Genomic DNA, 26,686 nt, shown 5'->3' with positions numbered 1-26,686 from the left:
AAGGAATTTAATAAATCTATAAACGCAGACCCTAACGCATCATTTGGATTATCTATGTGTATGTTAAAATCTCCAACAATTAATGCTTTATCTACATTGACCAATAGATCTGAGAGAAAATCTGCAAACTCTTTTAGGAAATCAGCGTAAGGCCCAGGCGGTCTATATACGGTAGCCAAGGCTAGAGATAATATGGATTTTTTTCTAACATCTAAGAGCGTAACATTTAGTACAAGTATTTCAAACGAAATAAAAATTATAACCCGTTTTCTGAGTAACATTGAGAATATCTCTATAGACCGCTGCAACACCGCCGCCATGACCAATCAGACGGGGTTCGTGCTTATAGGAGTATCCAGATGGAGTAGACTCATTTAGACCGAAATAATCATTAGGTTTAAGCCAAGTTTCAGTAAGGCAAAGTACATCGAAGCTATTATCCGTGACTATTTCATTTACAATAACTGCCTTAGGTGTGAGTGATCTAATGTTTAGAAGACCTAGCTTTAGAAATTGTTTTTGGTTACTAATAGCAACATTTTCTGGTTTAATAACAATTAGATTTTTTCTAGATCCTGCAGTAGATTTATTATTTGATCTCACTAAACGAGGAATAGACACAGTTTCTATGCAATGTTCTACACTATTTATATCAGTTAATTTGGTGCAGCAGAGACTATGATTTGAACTTTTGGTTACTAGTCAAAAGGTATTTAACATTTTGGAGATGTTATCCGACAGAAGATCCACTCCGAATCTGCTTGGGTGTAAGCCATCAGCACGGAAAAGCCTAGGACGCTCCCAAAACAGATTCCAATTATTTACAAAGAGCAGTTTCTGCTCATTGCACCATGACATTAACCATTCATTTAGCGCGAATAATCTACTAAACTTTTCATGACCTAGTCGGTACGTGGGAAGCGGTCCTGACACAATGATCGTTATATCAGGCGATGTGCTGCGTACCGTATCGATCAGATTCCTGAAGTCTTTCTTCAGAACCTCTGTCTGTCGCAGCCTGATGTCGGCCCCTCCCGCGTGCAGGACCACAGTTCCGACGCGCTCGTTCAGAATCTCGGGAACGTGAGCAGCGATTTCAGAAACACGAGCACCAGGAAAGCAGTGACTATGCACCTTACTTTTATTTAACGTAGCTTGTACGTGTCGAACGATGGAATCACCGATGATCACAGCATCGCGTTCTGTTTCGCGAAGAGGGGAGAAGCGGTTTTGTGTGGATATCTCGAAAACCGGGAGGGTCGGAGAGAGTTTTCTTGGTCTAGACCTGACTCGCGTCTTCCGCTGCGGAAATATCCAGGCTTCGTGGTGGCGTGTTGGAGCCGGCGTAAACGAGACCATAGCTGATCGCGGCCTCGACGCTCGTGACCGATGCTGAGTAACGCACGGAGTAGACGAGGTCGGAGTCAGCGGGTTAGTAACGTTGATCACTGATTTGTGTGCATCGGCGCGTGATGTTTCAAGAGCTAACCGCCGGTCTATCAGCTCGGCTTTTCTCACTAAAAGGTCGTGGATCTGTTTCTCAACAGCTTCCAGCTCAGACTGCAACGCGTGTAGCTCAAATGTGTCCTCACCTGCACCAAAAGGTAGACTACTTACATCTGATATATTCGCCATTTTAACAGATGGACAGTAAGTTAAGTTACGACGCTACCAGTGATGCTATCAATATTAATACTAATTTATGACTGAAGTCTTGGATATAATCCGTCTTTTTAGTGGTACAGGTGTGGAGTAGACGCACGATAGGCGAAAAAATGTTTGTTTGTAAGTGAGTGTGGAGAAGACGCGTTCAGCCGTGATCCACAGGAGTAACCTATAAGAGTATCCGACGTTGGATCACTAATAGGCTTGAGACGCGTCTGCTCAACAGTCCGTGTTGTAACTATGAGGTGAGGAAAAATAGAAAATGTTCGTTGTAAGTGAGTTTAAAGAGAAATCAAGAATTATAAATCAATCGATGGAGCTCCAAAGACAACAACGCGTTCAGACGCGACGCATGCGCATTCGAAAAAAATAATAACATGAGTAACGCACGGAGCTGCGTTAAGCTGCGTTGCTTTGACATTGTGGAAAATAGAATAATAGAAACAAAATGTATTCGCCTTTTTACCCGTTATTATCAATCTAAATTAATCTCGTTTTTAACTTAATTTCGTTTTTCTTTATTTAAATTTCATTTTTTCTTTATTTAAATTTCGTATTTCTTTATTTAAATTTCGTTTTTCTTCATTTAAATCTACCCTTTACTGTATCAGTAATTTGTTAGCCAGAAAAATATGAAACTACCTTAAAAGTATTGCTTAATTTAACAGACCTGTGTGTGTGTGTTTAATATCACTAGTGCAGTGTCGGTTCTCGGAGCATATAAGCCCTACCCGCGTGAGGTACGTGCGCCGCTTCCCGCTCGCGCTGTTCTGTAGTTTACTAAAAGTTTATTAATTCTGAATGTGTCGGGTCTTGCGTGTCCATCTATATTGCGCCTGCACTCCCTTGTGAAGTCGATTGGATGAACGGTTTCGAAATAATAAGAATGCAAACGGACATAGACACAGAGAATACTGCCTTTATTAGAGAGAAGAATATGTTCAGCCAGCCCCCTCTCTCCGAAGCTTCGAATATTCGATGTTCATTACTACCGAAGCTTCGAAGCTCAAAAAATGGTATTCGGACCAGCCCTACTAACGTTACTGTTTACAGCATTCCTCAAAATGCCGATTAGCTGGGGTACAGGAAGCAACACATTAAAAGTAACGTAGTGACCCACTAGACCGCCCCCAATCACTGCATACAGAGACCTGATGCCTGAAGGGTGAGCAGACACTCGCTCTGAGCTGATAAGTGCACCGTCGGAAAAGTGCTACAATTTGAAGAGATGACAACACATCAGTAGTGTTCTAAACACAGGGTTTAAACCAGCCGCTATAATCACATACTTGAGATTCCAGTGAATGACGCACGAGGGGGGCGGAGCAAAGGCGTGACGTATCTCAGGATACAGCCAACCCGCATTAAATAGACCATACTCTCCCCTGATAGGACACCACAACTGTCAATCACTTAACTAATCCTGTCACACTTTCATTACGTTTCAAGTAAAAGAATTGAAATTGGGGGTAAATCACATTATGAAATAAATGTTTTTCTCCAAAACATGTCGACCACAATTATTGGCACCCCTAGAATTGTTTCTGAGTAAAATATCTCTGAAGTATATTCCCATTCATATTTACCTTTATTTCGCACACCAGGGGCACTAGGAACATGAAACTGTTCAGCTATGTGTTTCACAGGAGTTTAAATATGATGAAAACACAAAGGCCAAATTTCTTTAATCATCCATCACAATCAGTAAAACTAAAGAATATAGTTCTGATGCGCAGCAAAAGATGGTTGAGCGTCAGAAAATAGAAAGTGGCTGTAAGACAATAGCTAAAGAATTGAAAATCCCCATTTTGACCATCAGGGCAATAATTAAGAAGTTATAATCAACTAAAGATGTTACGAATCTGCCTGGAAGAGGACGTGTGTCTAAATTGTCTTAATGCACGGTGAGGAGGAAAGTTTGAGTGGCCAAAGACTGGGGATGGGTAGGTTTAAGGTTGAGGGTAGGGTTAGCTGCCTCTAAGGAGCCATTGGGGGCTTAAAACACCATCAAGCAACTCTCCACGGTCTTTACACAACCACATGTTGTTTGGGAGGGTTTCAAGAAAAATCCTCCTCGCTCCTCCAAAAATAAACTCCAGCATATTCAGTTGTCAGACACGACTGGATCTTCAAAAGGGACTGGATTCTGTGGTCAGATGAAATAAAAAAAGGGCTTTTTGGCAGCAAACCCAGCAGATGTGTTTGGTGCAAACAGGGATGAAGAGTACCCCATGTCTACGGTTAAATACACTGCTGGATCTTATGTGTTGTGGGCCTATTTATTTGCTGGAGGTCCTGGACATCTTGTTCAGATACATGGTATTATGGATTCTATTAAATACCAACAGATAAAAAAATCAAAACCTGACTGCCTCTGCTAGAAATCCTATAATGGGCCGTGGTTGGATCTTCCATCAGGACAACGGTCCAAAACAAACATCAAAATCATCACAAAAATGGGTAACTGAGCACAAAATGAAGCTTCTGCCATGACCGTCCCAGTCCCCTGACCTGATGAGTGGGCTGAACTGAAGAGAAGAAGCACCAACATGAACCTGTGAATCTGAAGGATCTGGAGAGATTCTGTATGGAGGAATGGTCTCTGATCTCTGGTCAGGTGTTCTCCAAACTCATCAGGCATTATAGGAGAAGACTCAGATCTGTTATCTTGGCAAAAGGAGATTGCAAAAAGTATTTAATAACAGGGAGCCAATAATTATGGCCAGCCTGTTTTGGAGAAAAGCATTTATTTCATAATGTGATTTACCCCCCAATTATTTTACTTCAATGAAAGGTTAGATTTTTGTGAATTTTTTAATGAAAGATCAAAAGGATAAACAATGCAGATTTATTTTTTTACAGCCATTTTTGATCATATTTACCAGGGGTGGGTGCCATTAATTCTGACCACAACATACAGTGCTATGCATAAGTTTAGACACCCATGCTAAAGTAGACTAAAAAGAGGAATAAAAAATCATCTTTTGGAAATTGAACTTAATGCCTTAATCAAAAAAATTAGGAAAAATCCAACCTTTAAGGACACCAATCTTCTTTGTGAATGAATAATGTATCGTAAATAAATAAATGTTCTTCCTTAAAATACAGGGTTTATAAGTCTGGACACCCCTATGTTAAATTCCCATAGAGGCAGGCAGATTTTTATTTTTAAAGGCCAGTTACTTCATGGATCCAGGATACTATGCATCCTGATAAAGTTCCCTTGGCCTCTGGAATTAAAATAGCCCCACATCATCACATAGCCTTCACCATACCTAGAGATTGCAAAGTCTCTATTAAACCAGTTCCTGAAGTCAAATCGGCGAGCCAGAGACGGACATGCTCAGTTCTTGTCATATATAATGGGCAGTTTATTTCCAACAGCAACAACAACGTTTCATTTAAATACACTTAATACTAGCAGCAAATTCACATACACACTGATGTCTATGGAAGTGGCATTTAAAACTTTTAATTTGACAGCGTTTTATTCACGTCAGAAATACATCGTGTAGGAAATTATCCAGTTCACTGGCCACTTACTTTCCTGTCTTTCAGGAGAAGTGGATGAAGAAAACTATTACCGATTACCCGTTATCATCTAACATGATCATTATAAAAGTGTTTAAAAGACTAAACACAATCACTAAGACATATTTGAGGATCGGAATATCAGATTTCACAATAAGAAGACAATTGTTCAAGATAAAAAGCAAGTAGACATTTTTTGTTATGCAGTTTAAAGTAAAATAAATATATATTTTTAAATGTCTCATTAATTCTATTCAATATTACTGTAGTGCAATTCAGAGTAAAATGTTATGCAGTGTGTGTGTGTGTGTGTGTGTGTGTGTGTGTGTGTGTGTGTGTGTGTGTGTGTGTGTGTGTGTGGACCCGCTCCTGATGATAATCACACTCTTCATGTTTGTTGATTTCCACAGTCACTGTTCCCAAGACCAGGAACGACCTCCTTCAATGTAAGTCACTAGAGAACGAGCAGAGAAACTTAAAAGTGTGTTTATGATCTTCCTGTAGAAGCTGAGAGAAAACATGACAGAAAAGTTCTAGAGTTGATCATGTAAATGATGATTAAACTGTACTAAGTTTAACTGACACTAATGATTTATTGAACATGAAGAGTTCAACGACATTACACACACACTCTCTCTCTCTCTTTCTCTCTCTCTCTCTCTCTCTCTCTCTCTCACACACACATACACACACACACACACACACGCACACACACAATTCTCTCTTTCAAACTCTCTGTCTCACACACACACACTCTCTTGCAGACACTCAGAGCCATAGAGAGAAAGAGTTGCGACACTCTTTGATGTCGCCGCTATGGCGGTTCATGTAAGCCCCAGTAGTTCCAAAACACACGCTGGCTGTCATGTTCTTCTATGGGACAGACAGCAGCGATTGTATTATTGAACGGTAAATATAAAATAAAACACACACCCAAGTACTTTTTCAGCTGTTATTGCATTATTGCATTTTGTTAATGTCAGTTTTGCATTTGGAGAGGCAGGTTGACAACGAAATACTGTATATTACTTAGATAAGTTTTAGGCTATATTTTTGGAGGAAAAGCTTAGTGTTCATGTTTGCATGGGTTGTAGCACTGGCTTTAGCGGCTCTAACTTAACTTTTCCATATCATTCATCTGATGATGGACGTCTCATGATATTTATTTTAGCACAACTGGGCTGTATTAGGCTATTGATTCCCGTGATTTTGCTTATAAATTTTGATTCAGCGATTAGCCTACCTTCGTGATCACGCAAAGAGGTCTGCCGTGGCGGTCCGTTCAGAATTCGCTTAGAAGCTAGCTCACTTCTTCTGATGAAAGTGGCCACCCCCAGGAACGTGAAACATGATCATGTTAAGACTAAGAATATTATTTTAAGATTAAGCCATACATATATTATCAAAACTATAACAGATTAAAACCGGAGCTGATCGCCCCCATTCTAGTCAATGCTTGTGTTTATACCGGCCGCGATGCAGCGCGTTTCAGAAGCTTCCCAGAAGCGGCTCTCCGCTCCGCTTCGCTAAATATAGGCGCCTAGTCTATTTTTGACGGAGGTCGCACCGGAAATACAAAATAAAAGTAAAAAAAACCCTGTCAATTTCAAAATAAACACCCTGTGCAGACTCCCAAACGTATTGCACGTTTATGTCGGACAAAACAAACATTTAGCCAACTTACCCATGGTACTAGAAACCCCCAAATCAGAAAAAAACACGTCGGACAGGCAAATCACGTGGTCTCCCGCATCCAGTCACTCCACTTCTGATATGCTCCCGGTGTGAGTTGGCACCGCGTGGAGGACGGAATAAAACCTTGTCGCAGACGTAATGCGCCGCAGGCGTGTGCAGTGTAAATGAGGGGTTAGGGTAGCTGTAACTCAATCCAAGTAATTTAAGCAATTAACTAACAAAACACTTGTAACTTCTGGTACAGCTATTGAGACATCAATTAAGCATGGCTGATACAAATGAAGGTTTTCAAATAAAATATTTTTATAAAAGTTGCCATAGTAGCGATTCATTACTGAACTAATTAGATGCTACCTTCACAGCTGGCGAAGTCGCGCTAGCTAACTAGCAAACAGGCAATGCTAGAAAATTGGTTGAAACAACCAAGATAAAATATAAATAATTACGCTGTGCATGTACAAATGAAGACCAGTATAAGCATCGCAAAGGGCCTCTGATACAATATAGACAGTTGACAATTCAAAAGAGGTCGATATTTCAGCAACTTACCTCTGGAACAACTCGACGCGCAGCAATGTAAGTGAATGGGGTCCAACGCCCAAATGACAGTGTTTGGAACTATTCCGATCTTCAAATCCCGGAAGTAGGCGGTTAAAAGTGCCACCATTTTTTACAATGGAGGTGTCGCAACTCTTTCTCTCTATGGCTCTGCACACACCATAGACAGTATAAGAAGTGGACAGAGTCATCTCATTGGAACTCAATTGAGACAAGTGAAGCCCATTTTTAGTGATTTTTAGGACTTCCGTTCCTGACGCGCAGACTCAAACCGAGCTTGACGACGTAGATGTGATGTGAACAACCCGTCTGTCTTCTAGAGTCTGTGGCACGAGAAATCTGAATCATTCCCTTCCGAATCTTGCAGAGACGGAGAGTGTGAGTAGGAGCTGTCCATGAGCTTGGAGCAGGAGCAGCTTTTGCTAGGTATTCTGATTCATTATTTTGTCATTTTGCCTCCACGTCCCCCCGATTGCCCGCGAGCTTCTCCTCCTGTCCATACGGTAATCTCTCTACTGTGCGACAGAGAGCGTGTGGTTCTGACGCAATCGTTAGCCTACTTTTACAAAAACTGCTTCTACGGGGCCATAACATAAGCTACAAGGTAATGGAGCATTTTATACATTGTCGTGTTTCTTTAGAAATAAATAATGGACAAATGGAGTCTTCAAACGCCTCAGATGTAAAGTTATTCGCTGTCAAAGTGACGCCAAAATGAATGGGAGTCAATGGGATGCTAACAGCAGGTGAAGTTCTGCTACAAGATGGTGGCACGCGGCCGGCTTCAACTTCCGGTCGACTTCCTTCCCGCTTGGCACACACTCACAAACTCTTTTACTCTCTCTCTCTCTCTCTCTCTCTCTCTCTCTCTCTCTCTCTCTCTCTCTCTCTCTCTCTCTCTCTCTCTCTCTCACACACACTCTCTTTCTCTCACACACGCTCACATATACACACACTCTCTCTCTCACACTCACATATAAACACGCATTGTGTATTGGTATGGATTTCATATTAGTGTGCATGTGTATTTCATATATGTATTTTGAACATCCAATAGTATACATGTATATATGCGAGTAATTTATAGGTGTATATGTGTAACCCCTCTCACCGTGTCCTTCACACCCCGCTCCGTGCGGGTCTCGAACCCGGGTCTCCGGCATGAGAGTCAGGCGCTCTAACAAGGAGGCTAAAGACTGCAGCCTCTAGCGTCTGTCGCTAGAGCGCCTATTGAGATCAGAGGCCTCTGTTACATATGCATGTGTGTTATGTATGTATTGATAAGCGAAGTTTGATTTAAATCCTACATGGCGCCTCGTACACAAACACTCTCTCTCTCACACACACACACTCTCCTCACACATACACTCTCTTTCTCTCTCTCACACAAACACACACACAAACTCTCTCACTCTCACACAAACACACACACACACACACACACACACACATTCTTTCGCTTACTCACACACACACACACACACACACACACACAGTAACACAAACTTACTCACTCACAAACAAACACACACACACACACACACACACACACACACACAAACTCTTTTGCTTACTCTCACATACACACACACACATTCTCTCTCTCTCTGCGTGTGCGCATGCGTCGAGTGAGTGAGGTGCGTGGATGGAGAGTGTGACGGCGTTGTGAGGTACGAGTGTCTGAAAACTCTTTTTCTGCCTTTTTCTACCTTTTTCTATCTTTAGTAATTTATATTGAGGTTTAGGTAATATTGGTGAGGGAGGTTGTTGTTTTTGGGGGAGTTTTTACTCCCAGTCGGTGTGCTGGGAGAATGGCAGCTCCAGGTGCGGAGACTGGAGTTTCTAACGAGGCGTCAGAGTAACCACAGAGTGAAGTCTGGACGATGGGGCGGGGCGACACTTTTAGGCGGGGCGACACGTGTCGCTCCGCCCACACCTGATTTTATTGGCTTATAATACAGCAATCTAATTGGCGTAGACGCTTGAGGCATGAGCATGCGCATTCCTTTATGTACGAGTCAATGGTAGGAGTTTATGAATGATCTACGACGCTGTTTGGCCATACTACAGAAATATTAAGTGATGATAACCATGGGGATTTCCTATTTCAGTAGCCTAATGATCAATTGGATAATATTTTGCTGAATTTACGAATCAAGTTAGATAAAGTACTGTCAAAATGTATTCGTATAGCGCTCAATTCACATCGTCTCAAACAGCTTTACAAAAAAATCAATATTGTAAGCTTTAGGCTAATATTGAGCAGCTTTAGGGCTAGGCAATATCACGAAATATGTTGCTGATAAATTACTGTTTGAGATTTAGCCTAAATAGCCTATATTTATTAATTTACCCTGCAGATCAGTGCCACTTTTAGTGAGCAATGATCATGACAGCATGAAATTACTGGCATAGGATTTCAAAGGAGAGATAATTTCTATAGGCTAATAGACAATATTTTTCCGCATGTCATGCAGGGCTCCGGAATTTCAAATCATTCGTAAATGCGTTTTTCGTTTTTCCATTAGGATCAGTGAATACAAACTCGGGATTTTACACAAATGATGATAATTCACTGTATTTCAGTAAAACAAAAGGATAAATCCGAAAGTGTGTTTTATTTTATTTTAAAGCAAAACCACAGTGAAAAATAAGACAATAATAGGCTAGCCTACCAAATACTATACAAGCCCAGATCGATATAATAAATCTGTTTTAGTAAATACATATTTATTTATTTATTTTCACATTTCAGCACTAGGCCTACACGGTTTTAATTCTATTAGCCAACGCACAAAACCCAATGGCCTGATGTCACAGTAACAGATAGTCGAAGTAGCCTACGGTTGACACTTATAGAAAACATGAATCTTTAAAACTATAACATATAGGGATTTACAGGACCAACATGCCCTCATTTTATTAACAAAGAAACGTGAGTTTGCCATTAAACATTTGATTTGCACTTTGTTGTAGCCTACCAAATAATGCACGCATTGGACAACATCTCGTTAAAAAAATAACAACAAAAAACGGTCGTGCTTTAAAAATTAAAATCAGCTGCTTTTACATTCTTACAGTGAATTATCATCCTTTGCGTAAAATCCCGAGTTTGTAAAACATCTCCCTGAAGTAGGCCTGCGTTCGTTTTTAAACAATAACTTCATCCATTCTGTTTCTTAAGTACAATAAAACATTAGCCAATAGATCTTAACTAAAATTACCAGGGTAAACCGACAAGATATAGCCTACGATTAAAGTTAGCATTTCATATTTATTTAATACGGCCAAATCATTCATAAAATCGCACTTAAAGGAATGCGCATGCTCAGACCTGAATCGTCTACACCAATAAGATTGCGGTATTATAAGCCAATAAAATCGGGTGTGGGCGGAGCGACACGTGTCGCCCCGCCTAAAAGTGTCGCCCCGCCCCATTGTCCAGACTGCACTCTGGGGTACTACAGGCGTCATGGTGTGAAAATTGATGTTACCGCAAGTATAGAGGAGTGTAGTTTAGCGTGAGTGCAGTAGTTGGTCATGAGAATGTTTTGTCGGCGTCGGGAATGAACAACGCGATTGTATTGTTTGTAAAGACGATACAATTGGCGAACTTGTTAGTGGAGAGTGGGGTAGAGATTGGTATGGCAAGCCCTTTTAACATTTAAAAGCTAAGTTTGACTATCCGGAATTAACATTGTAGATATCAACAATGCCTTTTACTGACTAGTCATAATTACATTTTGGATAGTTGGAATTGTCATTCAAGATATCTGTAACGTAATTGTGACTAGTCGAAACGACAGATAGAGATATCTGTAATTCAGTTTTGCCTAGGCAAAACTGAATTACAGATATCTGCAATGACGTCATTGAAAACGACATTCAACTCGTCACACATCTTAAATGACAATTGCAGATATCTGTAATTCAGTTTTGACTAGGCAGAATGAAAGTTAAAGATATCTCAAACAGCATTATGTCTAGTGGAAATTATTGTGCATGCATGACCTTGCTCTATTTTAGATATCCATAAATAAGTAATTTCCCCTCCCCGCCATAATCAAAGAAGAAGTGGGTTCATTTCCTTATTTCTATGAATGGAAAAAGAAAGAAGCAGTCATGGCGTTGGCTGTAATCGAAAAAAACACCAAAAAATGTTTTTTATATACAAATAAAAAAAATGTATTTTATATACAAAAAAAAAAAAAAAGAAAATGTTGCAATGCTATGTTTATGATCATGCTTAAAATTATGTAGGTTATTGTTGACGTAAGATTTATACGTGAAAGCAATTCACGCTAATTCACTTTAATAAAGATGCTGACATGCATGCTATTCTTGCCATGAAAGTACAATAACATTAACTTCCTTAGATGAGAAAAAAGTTCTTAGCTCAGATTAGTTCTTATTTTTATTTTTTTCAGTTTGAAACAGTATAACAGCATTAAAAAGACGATTAAAAACTCCTTCGCCCTCTGGTTGCTCCGACATGGTGCTAATCAGTGCTAATTACGTAAGGGCATTAACCCGCTTACCATGGTCACTTACTAAAGAAAGAAATATTTAATCAATTAATAATACTTTAATGTGTTTTAGAGTAAAAATCGTGAGGGGTTTTATTTATTAAGTCGAGCGCACTATTTAATATCTCCCGTATACAGGCGTTGCCAAGCAACCACAGCGACCCGACCGCAGCAGTTGATCAGTGAGTTTGAGCCAGCGCAATCATTTACAACTGCCATCAGGCAAACTGCCTTTCCTAGGTGTACATTATCACTTTTTAATGGACACCCTGCAGCCAATCAGAATCGAGTATTCACCCAGACCATGGTATAAAAGTTAACAGTTAACAGGTGCTATGTGATTTGATGATTTGAACAACATGCTCTGCTCCGCCTAAAGTGTGATGCGGGCCTAATTTGCATACAGATATCTGCAACGTCATTTCACCTAGTCAAAACTCTAATTCAAGATATCTGTAATTACATTTTGACTAGGCAGAATGAAAGTTACAGATTTCTGAAATTTCAGATATCTCTAATCAAAATTAATTTCAAGATATCTATAACTTGATAATAGATATCTACAATTAAATTATGACTATCCCTAACTCCAGTTTGAGATATCTACAACGCCATTTTGACTAGTCAAAATTTAATTTAAGATATCTGAAAATGAACATGTAGATATCTTGAATTGAGGTGAATTAAAGATATCTTGAACTGGAGTTATGACTAGTCAGAATCAAATTGAAGATATCTCAAACTAGAATTACAGATATCTACAATTCAGTTGCAGATATCCGTAATTCACATAGTGGATATCTGCAACTGAATTGTAGATATCTGTAATGATAAACCCCATACAAATGAATGGCAAAAGTGACGTCATTTGTCCTAGGAAGAATGTCTTTGTGGATATCTGAAATGACAATTATGGATAGGAAGAATATAGTTGCGGATATCTGAAATGTTCTTTTTGACTAGGCAAAACTGAATTACAGATATCTGCAACACATATCCAGTCTAGCTGTTAAATGTTAAAATGGCTTGCCATAGATTGGTGGTATTTTTACCTCAGTGTTGCCTCTTTCTACGCCGTCTAAGAGAGTAACTTTATCTAATGTGCCGCCGTTTATTAAGAACGAAGTTTTAGTTGGAATGCTCGCTAGGTATGGAAAACTGGTCTCTTCAGTTACAATGATCCCAATTGGAAGCAAGTCATCTTTGTTGAAGCATGTGGTGTCTTTCAGGCATTATGTTTACACTGTATTGAAAGATAACGTTGAGGAACTTGATCTGACTCTAAATTTTCGGCATGAAGAATTTAATTATGTGATATATGCCACTACTATAAAATGAGGTGCTTTGGTTGTGGTGAAAATGGACACCTGATCCGTGCTTGTCCAAAAAGAGAGGATAACGCAAATAAAACTGCATCAACTGTTGCTTCAGAAAATGTAACTGAAGTGCAGGGTGAAATCGCCACAGTTGTTGAGGAGATGCCGGGTCCAAGCAGGGTGTCGGTTGCTCCAACAATGGTGGAGAGTGTCTCTGAGACTATAGAAAAAGAAGTTGTTGAAGTCAGTGTAGCTGTAGCTGAGGAAGAGGAGGTCATAAGTTCCCAGAGGATAGAACAAGCAGAATGTGTTTCAGATGATGGTAGTAACAGTGGAGACGAGGCTAGGGTAAACCCAGAGGATGGGGGTTCTGTGTTGGAAGATGAAGAATGTTTTTTTAAAATCCCCCAAAAAAGGGAGTTGTTGGAATGCCCTGCTGATAAAAAAGCACAAAGAACAGATGGTATTCACATGAGCCAGACTGACACTGAGAGTGAAAGCGACATGTCAGAATGTAGTGTCAATGTTAGTCTTCCCCAATGTGGTTTCTCTAGCTGTAACGTATACTGTTGGAGATATTAAGTGCTTTTTGAAAACGACGAAAAATGTGAAAAAGGTCAAACTAGAGGAGTATTTTCCCGACATAGTACAGTTCATTGAGAAGGTAAAGGTTTTTAGAAGTGAAAGTCGTTTCACCAATCAAGAGGTTTACCGTCTTAAGAAACTTCTTACGAAATTAAGTAGTCAGTCAGGTGGGCCCAGTGAAACCAGCCAGAATGGATAAATTGATGCATCTTTTATGGCTTTATTATTTCTTTTGCTCTCTTTTTTATCCTTTATGGGGGAAATAAATCTTGCTTCCTTGAATGTTAACAGAGCAAGGGATTTTAAGAAGAGAGCTCAAGTATTTGAATTAATGAAACATAAGAGAATTGATGTGTTGTTCATACAAGAGACCCATAGTGATGTATCAAATGCTGTAGAATGGGTTAAAGAATTTGACGGATTAGTGATTTTAAGTCATTATACTTCATTGAGTTGCGGTGTTATTTTCTATAAACTTTACTCCATATTTCTATAATGTAGAGGAAACAATTAAAGGAAGGTTGCTGAAGATCAAAGCTGTATTTGAAAATAGTTCTTTTGTTTTTGTCTGTGTATATGCTCCAACTATAGCTTTGGAAAGAATGACTTTTTTGAACACTTTGGATGATGTTTTAAATGATTGTAGCAATGATGATTTGTTAATGTTAGGAGGGGATTTGAATTGCACTGAAAATGTCATAGACCGGAATCATGTTGAACCACATATGCAGTCAAGAAAGAGGCTAATTCAAATGAAAAAGTCTCATAGCTTAATTGATATATGGAGAAATTTCCATGGTACACAGAGACAGTACACTTGGGCTGTACACATCACGCTCATGATAATCAGCTATCGCTGGCAAGGCTTGATAGATTCTATGGTTTTAAGCATCAATTAAGTATGTTTAGAGAATGTTCAATTAGTCCGGTTTGTCTTTCTGATCATTGCTTGATAAAATGTGTTGTAGCAAAAAGTTTTGTGAAATCAAAAAGTGCTTTGTCATTTAAACAATAATTTATTATGTGACACTTTTTTAGAGAAGTTTTTAAAGAGTTTGGAACAAATGCTAAATCTATGAAAGCTTCTTTCTTAACTTTGCAGCAGTGGTGGGATTTTGCGAAGATACAAATCAAACAGTTGTGTCAACAATATACTCACAACTCCACAAGAGACATAAATAGCTCAATGAGTGTATGAATGAATGAATCACACACCCTGATGAAGGCATGTAGCCGCAACGCGTAGGTGCACTTCTCACCAATTTTTTAAGTAAGCCAGGAATGAAATAAAGGCTTTTTAACTTTTTTCACTAACATTCGAGTGCCTTGGAATTCTTGTCTTCAGCTCAATGAGTGTGTTAGAAGAAGAGTTGATGAAGCTACAGGAGCTTGCTACTCAGAGTCCACAAAGGAAGCCACATAGAGCACATAAAAAAAAAGAAAAATAATTTGTTAGCCGATATGCTTGGTTGTACAACAAAAGGTGCTATCATTAGATCACGTTTCCAAAGTGCAGAATTAATGGATGCTCCTTCAAAATTCTTTTTCAGTTTAGAAAAAAGAATCGTCAGAAAAAGTTTATTCATGCCTTGCGGTCGGAAAAAGGGTTTTTATTGACAAATCCCTCAGATATTAGAAACAGAGCTGTACTTTTTTATAAAGATTTGTACAAAAGTGAAATTTCAGGAGAACAAGATGGAAATTTGGATTTTTTTTTGAACATTTACCACAGATAACTAAAAATGCAAATGAGGAAATTAGTAAATCTTTGAGTTCACTTGAGCTTGAAAATGCCCTTAAAAAATGGAAAATGGAAAGGCACCAGGTATTGATGGCATTACAACTGAATTTTATAAATCTTTTTGGGTAGAAATAGGTCCAGAATTGGTAACAGTTTTTAATGAGAGTTTGGTAAATGGACAACTGCCACAAAGCTGCCGGAGGGCAATTATTACTTTATTGCCGAAAAAAAGGAGATTTAAATGACATCATAAACTGGAGACCAGTAAGTTTATTATGCAATGACTATAAAATATCGTCTAAAGCTTTAGCTATCAGATTGGGTGAAGTCACTGGATCTATTGTTCATCCAGATCAGTCATATTGCGTCCCAGGACGAAGAATCTTTGATAATGTTTCTTTTATTAGATACATTGTAGACTGGAAACATTTTTGACGTAGATTTTGGTATGATTTTAATCAATCAAGAGAAGGCTTTCGACAGAGTCGAGCATATTTATTTATGGAACGTTTTAAAAGCCTTTGGTTTTAGTTCAGATTTTATTGCAATGATTAAAATGATGTATTGTGGCGTTGAGAGTATATTAAAGATTAATGGTGACTTATGCTCTCCGTTTAGGGTGTACAGGGGTGTCAGACAAGGCTGTGCGCTGTCAGGCATGTTATACACCTTAGCCATAGAACCCCTGTTAAAGAAACTAAGAACTGATGTGTGTGGATTGTGCATCCCAAATTGTGTTAATGTTTTTAAGTTATCAGTGTACGCTGATGACGTCGTTGTCATAATCAGTGAACCCAGTGATGTCAATGTGATGTTGAAGGTTTTGGATGATTTTAAGACTCTTTCTTCGGCAAAGGTTAACTGGAAAAAAAGTGAAGCCATTTTAGTTGGAAAATGGCCAAAAGGTGAACCAAGAGTTCCTGATGGTCTAAAATGGACAAGAGATGGTTTTAAATATCTAGGAGTCTTTTTAGGAAATGAAAATGTTGTAAAAAATAATTTTGAAGGCACTGTTGAAAAGGTCAAAGGGCGACTGGACAAGTGGAGGTTTTTACTCCCTAAAATTTCCTATAACGGAAGAATCTTGATCATCAACAATCTGGTTGCCTCTGCACTTCTGCACCGCCTGGCCTGTATAGATCCCCCAGTAGATGTGTTGATGAAAATCCAGTCAATGTTAATAGATTTTGTCTGGGACCGCATGCATTGGGTACCAAAACGTGTTCTGTATTTATCAAAAGACGAAGAAGGACTTGGTTTGATACACTTGCAGAGCCGAACGGCTGCATTTCGTCTGCAATATGTACAGAGACTTTTACAGTGCTCTTCAGAGTCGAGTTGGATGGGGGCTGCCTGTGCAATCCTTCGGAATATTGAAGGGCTTGGACTAGGCCTGTCGCAATAGACAATAAATCAATTAATCGCACAATAAAAAAAATGAGCTCGATAATTTTTCCGTTTTCCTCGTCTCTCTCTCTCTCTACCAAAGAGACTGGATGACCACTCTCGTTTCCTTAGCGTATAGGAGGAGTGAACCCTCTTGTCAGTCACATGGTCTTTGTGTGGGAAAGCGGGACTGCTTGTGGCGACTTCCGGGAGAGAGAGAAGACGCTAGTTGTGAGTTGGAGGAAAAAAAAGAAAAAGATGGAATTGGTTTCAAAGCCAAACGCGACAGCGAGCCCGATCTTTTGTGTGCATATGATACGCACCTTATGGCGTGTAATACGCACGCACTCCTCACCCCTAATCCTAACCAAGTATTTTCAGTGCGTAACACACACACGCAATAAAGCGCGTCTCCGTCTTCCCGACAGTACACAATCACTCGGGCGTTTAGTCGACAAAGTAACAGGAGGACAGTGCAAAATGGTGTGATATGGCCTGTTGAGGCTTTTTTTTAGTTGTTTACAAAGATCCTAACTGGCAGTTTTGCCTCTTATGGAATATATCACTATTTATGTCTGAGCCTAATGTTTAATATTTTTTGAAGTGCAATTTTGTTTACATCCATTTATTGTTTTTGGTATTTATTCAAGTGAATTTTTTTGTTAACAGACACTGAGAGTCCATTGCTTTTATTGTTTTGTTCTTTTTTTTTTGTGGATATCTAAAAAAAAATCCGTTTTCAATGTTTAATATTCTTTAGAAATAAAAGTTTAAGATCTTTGAAAAGTTGTACCTGCATTATTATGCCATTATCATTTTATTAGATGAAAATGGTCTCAGAACGACAATATTATCGTTTATCACAATAATTTCTTGGACAATTTATCGTCCAGCAAAATTTGTTATCGTGACAGGCCTAACTTGGACTGGACAAACCTTTATTCTGGTTGGACTCTCAAAGATTAAATCTATCTAATTCTCCAGTTTTTTATCGCAGCCTATTTAAAGTCTGGTCTCTATTTAAGAAAAATAGGGAAAGCAATGTTGCTTCTCTGTTTTGGTTACTTCAAGAACCATTGGTCTGTGGCTCACGTTTGGACTTATCACGTGAGATTTCGTTTCTCATACCACCAGAAAGGACTTTGTGTCATGCCAAGTTGACAGTAATTGATCATTTGCATCAAATAGCGGGATCTGCTTTTAAGAATGTGACCCCGATTGCTGAGCATTTGGGACTCAAATCCTGCCGTATAGTAGCAAAAGCACTTGAAAAATGGAGATCGGCTCTTACTGAGGAAGAGACAGAACTGTTGGATTAATACTCAAAGGGGTTAATAAATCCTGATTGTAAAGACCCTTTTCCGAAGTTGGGTACATCTCCCATTTTGGGAGAGCACAACAGTATGTTTTTGGATCGTAAAGAAGTAATGATTGTGGGTTCACATGTTGCACTTGGAAAAGAACTGTACAAGATTTGTGTAAAAGCTTTTAATAAGAAATTTTTAGACAACAAGTGTGATGCACCAAATATACTCAATCTTGCTGTCAATGAAAAACCAGAATGGAGAGCCTTGTATAAGTCACCATTAGTCAAAAACACTGGGGATTTACAGTGGAGAGTGTTACACGGGCTATTGCAGTAAATGCATTTGTTTCCTTGATCAATTCTGAGGTGACTGAGGGTTGCCCTTTTTGTTTGGAGAAAGAAAACTATGTTTTTGCTTCTTTTGATGTGGTTTTCTCAATTAAAGTGTTTATTTGTGGGTTTAAATATGTGAAGAAAAATCGTCATTTGTGTCAATTGAATTGTTAAATTTCTTGTTGGGTCAGGCAAAGATGGCGATTTATGCCACAAGAAAAGAAAAAACTGAGCAAAATGTTTGCAACAGTTTTTGTAAAATTAGTCAAATCTCGGATTTTGATTGATTATCATTATTATAGATTAATGCATGATCTTTTATCTTTTGAGGTAATATGGTGTTTCAATAAGATCCTTTGTGAAATTGTTAAAGAAGAGTTGTTGTTTTCTTTTAAGTCTTTTGTTTGTTTTTAATATCAATGGTGTTGTTTGGCAGTTTGTAATAGTGGTTTTTGTGATGTAAATTGTAATAAAAAGGGTTTTGAAAATCAAATCTCTTTCTCACACACACACACACACATATTCTCTCTCTCACTCTCACACACACTCTCTCTCTCTCTCTCTCTCTCTCTCTCTCTCTCACACACACACACACATTCTCTCTCTCACTCACACACACACACTCTCTCTCTCTCTCTCTCTCACACACACACACACACACACACTCTTCCACTTACTCTCTCTCACACACACACACATATTCTCTCTCTCACTCTCACACACACTCTCTCTCTCTCTCTCTCTCTCTCTCACACACACACATACACACACACACATTCTCTCTCTCACTCTCACACACACTCTCTCTCTCTCACACACACACACACTAACACACAAACACTTTCACTCACACACACACACACACACTCTTCCGCTTACTCTCTTTCTCTCACACACACACACACATTCTCTCTCACACACACACACACTCTCTCTCTTTCTCTCTCTCTCTGTCTCTCTCTCACACACACACACACACACACACACTCTCACTCACTTACTTTCTCTCTCTCTCTCTCTCTCTCTCTCTCTCTCTCACACACACACACACACTCTCTCTTTCTCAATTCAATTCAATTCAAATGAGCTTTATTAGCATGACTGTGTAACACAATGTTGCCAAAGCATCAACATATTATATATAAATAATAAAACATATATGTATAGATCATGTCATATGTAGCATAGTAAATATAAATAAATAGATAAATAAACACAATTTATCCTAATAAATGAATAAGTACAGTGGGTCTCTCTAGAGAGTTAGCTGACTCTGGCGTTGTGAATAGCTAGCACATATTTAGCCGCTAGTGCAGCTGTACTATCATCTTCTCCCAGTAAGAAGGACATTTTCTCAGTGTCACTCAGTTCAAAGAACGATGGAATCAAGATTTCAGATCTGGGCAGAAACGCTTCTCTTATACTGGAGTATCTGGAGCAGAAGAGCAGAAAGTGTTCCTCGTCCTCGATGTGCTGTAGATCTCACACACACACACACACACACACACACACACACACACACACACACACACACACACACCCTCGATGTGCTGTAGGTCACAGTGTCTACAGATCCTCTGCTCTCTCTCTGTCCACACACACACACACACACACACACACACACACACTCATCCTCGATGTGCTGTAGATCACAGTGTCTACAGATCCTCTGCTCTCTCTCTGTCCACACACACACACCTCTGCTCTCTCTCTGTCCACACACACACACACACACACACACACTCCTCTGCTCTCTCTCTGTCCATGTTAGTCTATGTCTTCCTCTCTCTATCTCTAGATCATGGTCACTTAATCTGTATTTGGAGAGGATTTGTCTTTCTTTAAAATGTTTAATAAATAGATAACTGGCCAGTTTAGTGGTTCTATTGAGGGTCGAGTAACATTGGAGTTTATTCTGGAGGGCAAAATGTGCTTTTAGTGATTCATCATGAGTGTCTTTTAGATGTTTGTGGATTTCTTTAATGATAGGTTTGGGGTTGATGGGGAGTATAGTCTGATGGACGAGTTGGAGAGCGAGTGTGTTCAGAGGATGAGGTTCTGCTGAGGTTTCATTGGCGAGGAGGGCTTTATATTGCACTGACTCTGGGTCAGACTGATGGAGATGATGCCAGAACTGAACACATCTCTTCTGGATCTCGATGTTCAGCGGGTACAGGCCCAGCTCAGCCCTGCAGCGGCAGTGCACGTGTTTCTGTGAACCCCGAGAATATTTGTGCCAATTTCCAATTGTAATTTTTCTACTGATGTTTTATCCCAATTTTTTTAATTTAGTACTGGTCCCCAAATTTCACATCCATATAAAATAATTGGTTTTATTATTGAATTATATAATTTTATCCAGGTTTTAATGGGTAATTTTAAGTGTCCACATCGTGACTTTATAGCATAGAAAGCCCTCCGAGCCTTTTCACCGAGTGTCTTCACAGCCAGACCGAAGCGTCCCGAAGCGCTGATGTCGATGCCCAGATAGCTGTAGCTAGAGCTGTACACACACACACACACACACTCACACACACACACACACACACTCTCACACACACACACACACACACTCACACACACACACACACACACACTCAGATAGCTGTAGCTAGAGCTGTACACACACACACACACACACACACACACACACTCAGATAGCTGTAGCTAGAGCTGTACACACACACACACACACACACACACACACACACACTCAGATAGCTGTAGCTAGAGCTGTGCTGCAGAACATGGCCTTTATACAGGAGCTGGTGTGTGTGTCCCTGAGATCGGGCTTTCTTCTGGAACACCATGACTCTGGGTTTGTCCAGATGGACTGTCAGGGCCCAGTCGTGACAGTATTGTTCCAGCAGGGACAGGCTCTGCTGAAGGCCCTCAGGTGTGCGGGACAGCAGGACCAGATCATCCGCGTACAGCAGACATCTGACCTCTGACCCCTGTAGAGTGAGGCCGGGCGCAGTAGAGCTCTCCAGCGCTGATGCCAGATCATTGATGTAGATGTTGAATAGAGTCGGGCTCAGACTGCAGCCCTGCCTCACTCCACGGCCCTGCTGGAAGAACACACACACACACACACACTCCACGGCCCTGCTGGAAGAACACACACACACACACACTCCACGGCCCTGCTGGAAGAACACACACACACACACACACTCCACGGCCCTGCTGGAAGAACACACACACACACACACACTCCACGGCCCTGCTGGAAGAACACACACACACACACACTCCACGGCCCTGCTGGAAGAACACACACACACACACACACACACGCTTCCACGGCCCTGCTGGAAGAACACACACACACACACGCTCCACGGCCCTGCTGGAAGAACACACACACACACACACACTCCACGGCCCTGCTGGAAGAACACACACACACACACGCTCCACGGCCCTGCTGGAAGAACACACACACACACGCTCCACGGCCCTGCTGGAAGAACACACACACACACACACACTCCACGGCCCTGCTGGAAGAACACACACACACACACACACACTCCACGGCCCTGCTGGAAGAACACACACACACACGCTCCACGGCCCTGCTGGAAGAACACACACACACACACACACTCCACGGCCCTGCTGGAAGAACACACACACACACTCCACGGCCCTGCTGGAAGAACACACACACACACACACACTCCACGGCCCTGCTGGAAGAACACACACACACACTCCACGGCCCTGCTGGAAGAACACACACACACACTCCACGGCCCTGCTGGAAGAACACACACACACACTCCACGGCCCTGCTGGAAGAACACACACACACACACACGCTCCACGGCCCTGCTGGAAGAACACACACACACACACACACTCCACGGCCCTGCTGGAAGAACACACACACACACTCCACGGCCCTGCTGGAAGAACACACACACACACTCCACGGCCCTGCTGGAAGAACACACACACACACACACACTCCACGGCCCTGCTGGAAGAACACACACACACACTCCACGGCCCTGCTGGAAGAACACACACACACACTCCACGGCCCTGCTGGAAGAACACACACACACACTCCACGGCCCTGCTGGAAGAACACACACACACACACACACTCCACGGCCCTGCTGGAAGAACACACACACACACACACACACTCCACGGCCCTGCTGGAAGAACACACACACACACGCTCCACGGCCCTGCTGGAAGAACACACACACACACACACACTCCACGGCCCTGCTGGAAGAACACACACACACACTCCACGGCCCTGCTGGAAGAACACACACACACACACACACTCCACGGCCCTGCTGGAAGAACACACACACACACTCCACGGCCCTGCTGGAAGAACACACACACACACTCCACGGCCCTGCTGGAAGAACACACACACACACTCCACGGCCCTGCTGGAAGAACACACACACACACACACGCTCCACGGCCCTGCTGGAAGAACGCGGTTCTGTGGTTGCCGATCTTCACCGCACTTTTGCTGTTGGTGTTCAGAGATTTAATAATGTCAAATGTTTTTCCGCCGATGCCAGTTTGTAGGATTTTGTACAGTAGACCATCATGCCAAACTGAGTCAAATGCTTTTTTAAAGTCTACAAAACATGCGAATATTTTCCTTTGTTTGTCGTTGATGTTCTTGTTGATTAGAGTGTGGAGGGAATAGATGTGGTCGGATGTGCGATGTTTTGGGAAAAAGCCAATCTGAGCTTTAAGATGTTGTGTGCTGAGATGTGTGAGACGACGCGTGTGTGTATGACACTGCAGAACAGTTTTCCCAACACACTGCCCACACTGATCCCGCGGTGGTTACCGGGGTCGAGTCGATCACCGCTCTTGAATATGGGGGTAATGAGCTTTCTTTAATTTAAGATTTTTAATATGTTCTAATATTTCAGATATTGTTATTGATTTATCTGATGGATTTTGATAATTCTTAATAGTTTTTTCCATGTCTTCTAGTGTTTTCTTTACTTTACTCTGAGGCTGGTTGAGGTCGACCGGCTCAATTTTTTGATACAGATTTTCAAAGTAAGATTTCCAAATTGTGCCATTCTGGAGTGACATCTCTAATTTGGGTTTTTCGAGTTTTTTATATAAGGTCCAGAAAGTGTTTTGATCTATTGAATCATCAATTTCTTCAATTTTAGTTTGAAAATATTTCTCTCTTTTTTTCCAGAGAAGTGTTTTGTACTTTTGCAGACAGTCTGAGTAAGAAAGCCGTAATGTCTGGCTGGACGGATCTTTGTGCTTTTTGTTGGAGAGTCTCCTGAGTTCGTGTCTGAGACCGGCACATTCATCATCAAACCAGACATCCTTTCTCTTTCTCTGTCGATTGGTTCTATGTTTGGTTTGCTGTTTAATATTAGATAGAGTTATCAATGTTATGAATATGCAATTTAAGTTTTTTGTTGCTAAATTTATTCCATCAATATCTAAGGTGAAATCAGTGGACATAAAGTCATCTAGCATTTTTAATATAGTAGGGCTGTTCATATTTTCTTTGAATTGTTCTGAGTTGGATTGATTCCACTTGAGTTTATGTTTTAGAGGAAACAGTTTTTCAGATTCAGGCGGAGCAGTTTTGGTTATTTGACATGGGGCTTCAGATAAAGCACAGTTTGGCAGTGATCGGACATCGGGAGCTGAGGTCTGACTGTGGTCTGACTCAATATCTGTTATTGAATAATCAACCACACTGGTTCCTAATCTGGAGCAGTGAGTGAATCTACCTAATGTATCTCCACGAGTTCTGCCGTTAATAATGTATAATCCTAAACCTTTACAGAGTTTCAACATGTGTTTTCCACTAATGTTCACTGAGGTGTCGCAGCTGTTTCTCGGTGTGATATTCGATGAGGACTGAAACGTGGTGTCAGTGAGGATGGGGTCATTATCTACAATATTTACATGATCAGTTTCTCGCCCTGTTCTGGCGTTTAAGTCTCCGCAGATGAGGATGTTTCCTCTGGACTGAAAGTGTAAGATGTCAGTCTGTAATGTTGGGAAGCTTTGCTCTTCGTAATAGGGAGAGTCGTGAGGGGGAATATAGACTGCACAGAGGTAAAGACTAGACTGATATATGACGGATTTCACTTCAAGCCAAATGGATGATTTTCCACTTTTAGCAACTTTAATCAAATGTTTTAAATCGTCTTTGTGCCATATGAGTATTCCACCTGAGTCTCGGCCGCATTTAATTTTAGAATTTTTTGATGAAGGAACCATAATTTCCTTGTATCCTATTGGGCAATGTAAGGTCTCATTACTACGACACCACGTCTCCTGAAAGATACAGATGTCCATGTCTCTCACACTGCTGAGTTAGTCTTGGTCTGCAGTCTTATTACCAAAAGTAGAAGAGTGCAGACCTTGTATATTCCAACAACTGATTTGAAATGATTTCATGAAAAGGTGTGTGTGTGTGTGTGATGCAGGTTATGTCCTCATCTGGAGCAGATGACGTTCAGCAGATGTCGTGTCTGGTTGAGTTCAGCGGCTGCAGGGTTCTGTGGTTGTTGAGCGGCCGCTGCGTAGCTCTTGTGTTGGGATGGAGGTCCGGCGGCCGGTCTGGGCTCTGCTGGAGGACGAGGGCTTCTCTGTGTTGTGTAGCTCTTGTGTTGGGGTGGAGGTCCGGCGGCCGGTCTGGGCTCTGCTGGAGGACGAGGGCTTCTCTGTGTTGTGTAGCTCTTGTGTTGGGATGGTGGTCCGGCGGCCGGTCTGGGCTCTGCTGGAGGACGAGGGCTTCTCTGTGTTGTGTAGCTCTTGTGTTGGGATGGTGGTCCGGCGGCCGGTCTGGGCTCTGCTGGAGGACGAGGGCTTCTTGGTGGCTGAGAGCTTCGCCTGTTATCAGAGTTTCTGCTGTTTCTTGCTGTGTTTCCAAGGGCTGTGCTTTTCAGCACTCTGGCGAAGACTTTCACTCCCCGCTTATTGAGATGTATGTGGTCATACATATGATGAGGCTGTATGTCTTTGTGATGGGCGAGATGAAGATTGGGAATGAGTGCGCAGCTTCTGGAGAGTCCACATTATTCCCGTGGATCACGTGGAACGGCACATCGGTGCGTGGCAGCAGTGTGGACAGAGTTACTCTAGCGTCTGGGAAGCGTTGTGTGGCTCTGATCGCCACCTCTCTCATCACAGGAGCCACACGGCCCTTCAGGGCCCTTAGATCATTCGTCCCTGTGTGGATTACGATGTGCTTGTAGTTTTCATGTGGGTTTCTCTCAGACAGGATCTGAAAAGCACTTCTAGTGTTTGGGCACCAGATTGTCTTGGCTCTCATGTTTGGTAGTAGAAGTCTCTCATTGACATATTTCCCATTAGAGTCCGTCAGGATAAGAGCATGTGTTTCTCCCGGGTCCTGTGCAGAGGAGCTGTGGATCTGGGGTGTGGATCAGTCGAGCAGTGAGGCTCTTCTTCCACTGGCAGCTGTTCACGTTGAGGGTTTTCCATGAGCATCTCTGGACGAGTCAAGGGTTTGGCAGAAGACTCTTTAGGTGCTGAAACAGAATCGAGTCTTTCTTTCAGATCTGTGATGAGTTCATCTTTGGTGTGGAGAACTGACTTCAAGGCCGATAACTCCTCCTGCATTTCTTTTCTAACGTCTGTTAGTTGTCTTCCTAAAGTTGATTTAACTTCCCTTAGTTCATCTTTGGTTTTCTGAAGTTCTTCTGTCATTTCTTCTCTGTGTCTCTGCAGAGATTCAACTTCTTGTTTTAAGTTCTTTATGTCAATTGTCACTTGTTCCATGTTGTTGTCTTTCAGGTGGGATAGTATTAATTCTTTTATCTCCACGACTTCTACTTCCAGAAGTGAAAAGTTGTCTTTCATTCTTGACATTGGAGATGGGATCGCAGTTGCTGAAGTCACTGTCGTCTTTTGGTCTGATTTTTCAGGAGAGGGAACAATGTTCATATTCTTGTCCACTTCATCAGACAGTGCCAGCTTTTTTATTAATTCAAAATCTTCAATGAAGACCTTGAGAGCAGACTCTGATCCCTGGATCATGACAGTGCCA

General features: G+C 41.1%; 1 protein-coding gene across 2 annotated transcripts in view; it reads left to right on the top strand.

Moving 5' to 3' along the window:
* Window positions 1–26,686, top strand: part of LOC311081591 (cytolytic toxin-alpha-like) — a 53,564-nt gene that overhangs the window by 19,832 nt on the left and 7,046 nt on the right. For both annotated transcript variants that reach the window (XM_084112134.1, XM_084112135.1), the window contains one exon: window positions 5,607–5,642. In XM_084112134.1, coding sequence (XP_083968260.1) covers window positions 5,607–5,642 — 36 coding nt within the window. The remainder of the gene's footprint in view (window positions 1–5,606; window positions 5,643–26,686) is intronic.

The sequence above is a fragment of the Abramis brama genome (genome assembly GCF_963993115.1).
Source record: "Abramis brama genome assembly, chromosome: 4".
NCBI lineage: Eukaryota > Metazoa > Chordata > Actinopteri > Cypriniformes > Leuciscidae > Abramis > Abramis brama.
The sequence above is the reverse complement of the archived record's forward strand: the minus strand, read 5'-3'. Positions and strand labels throughout refer to the sequence as shown.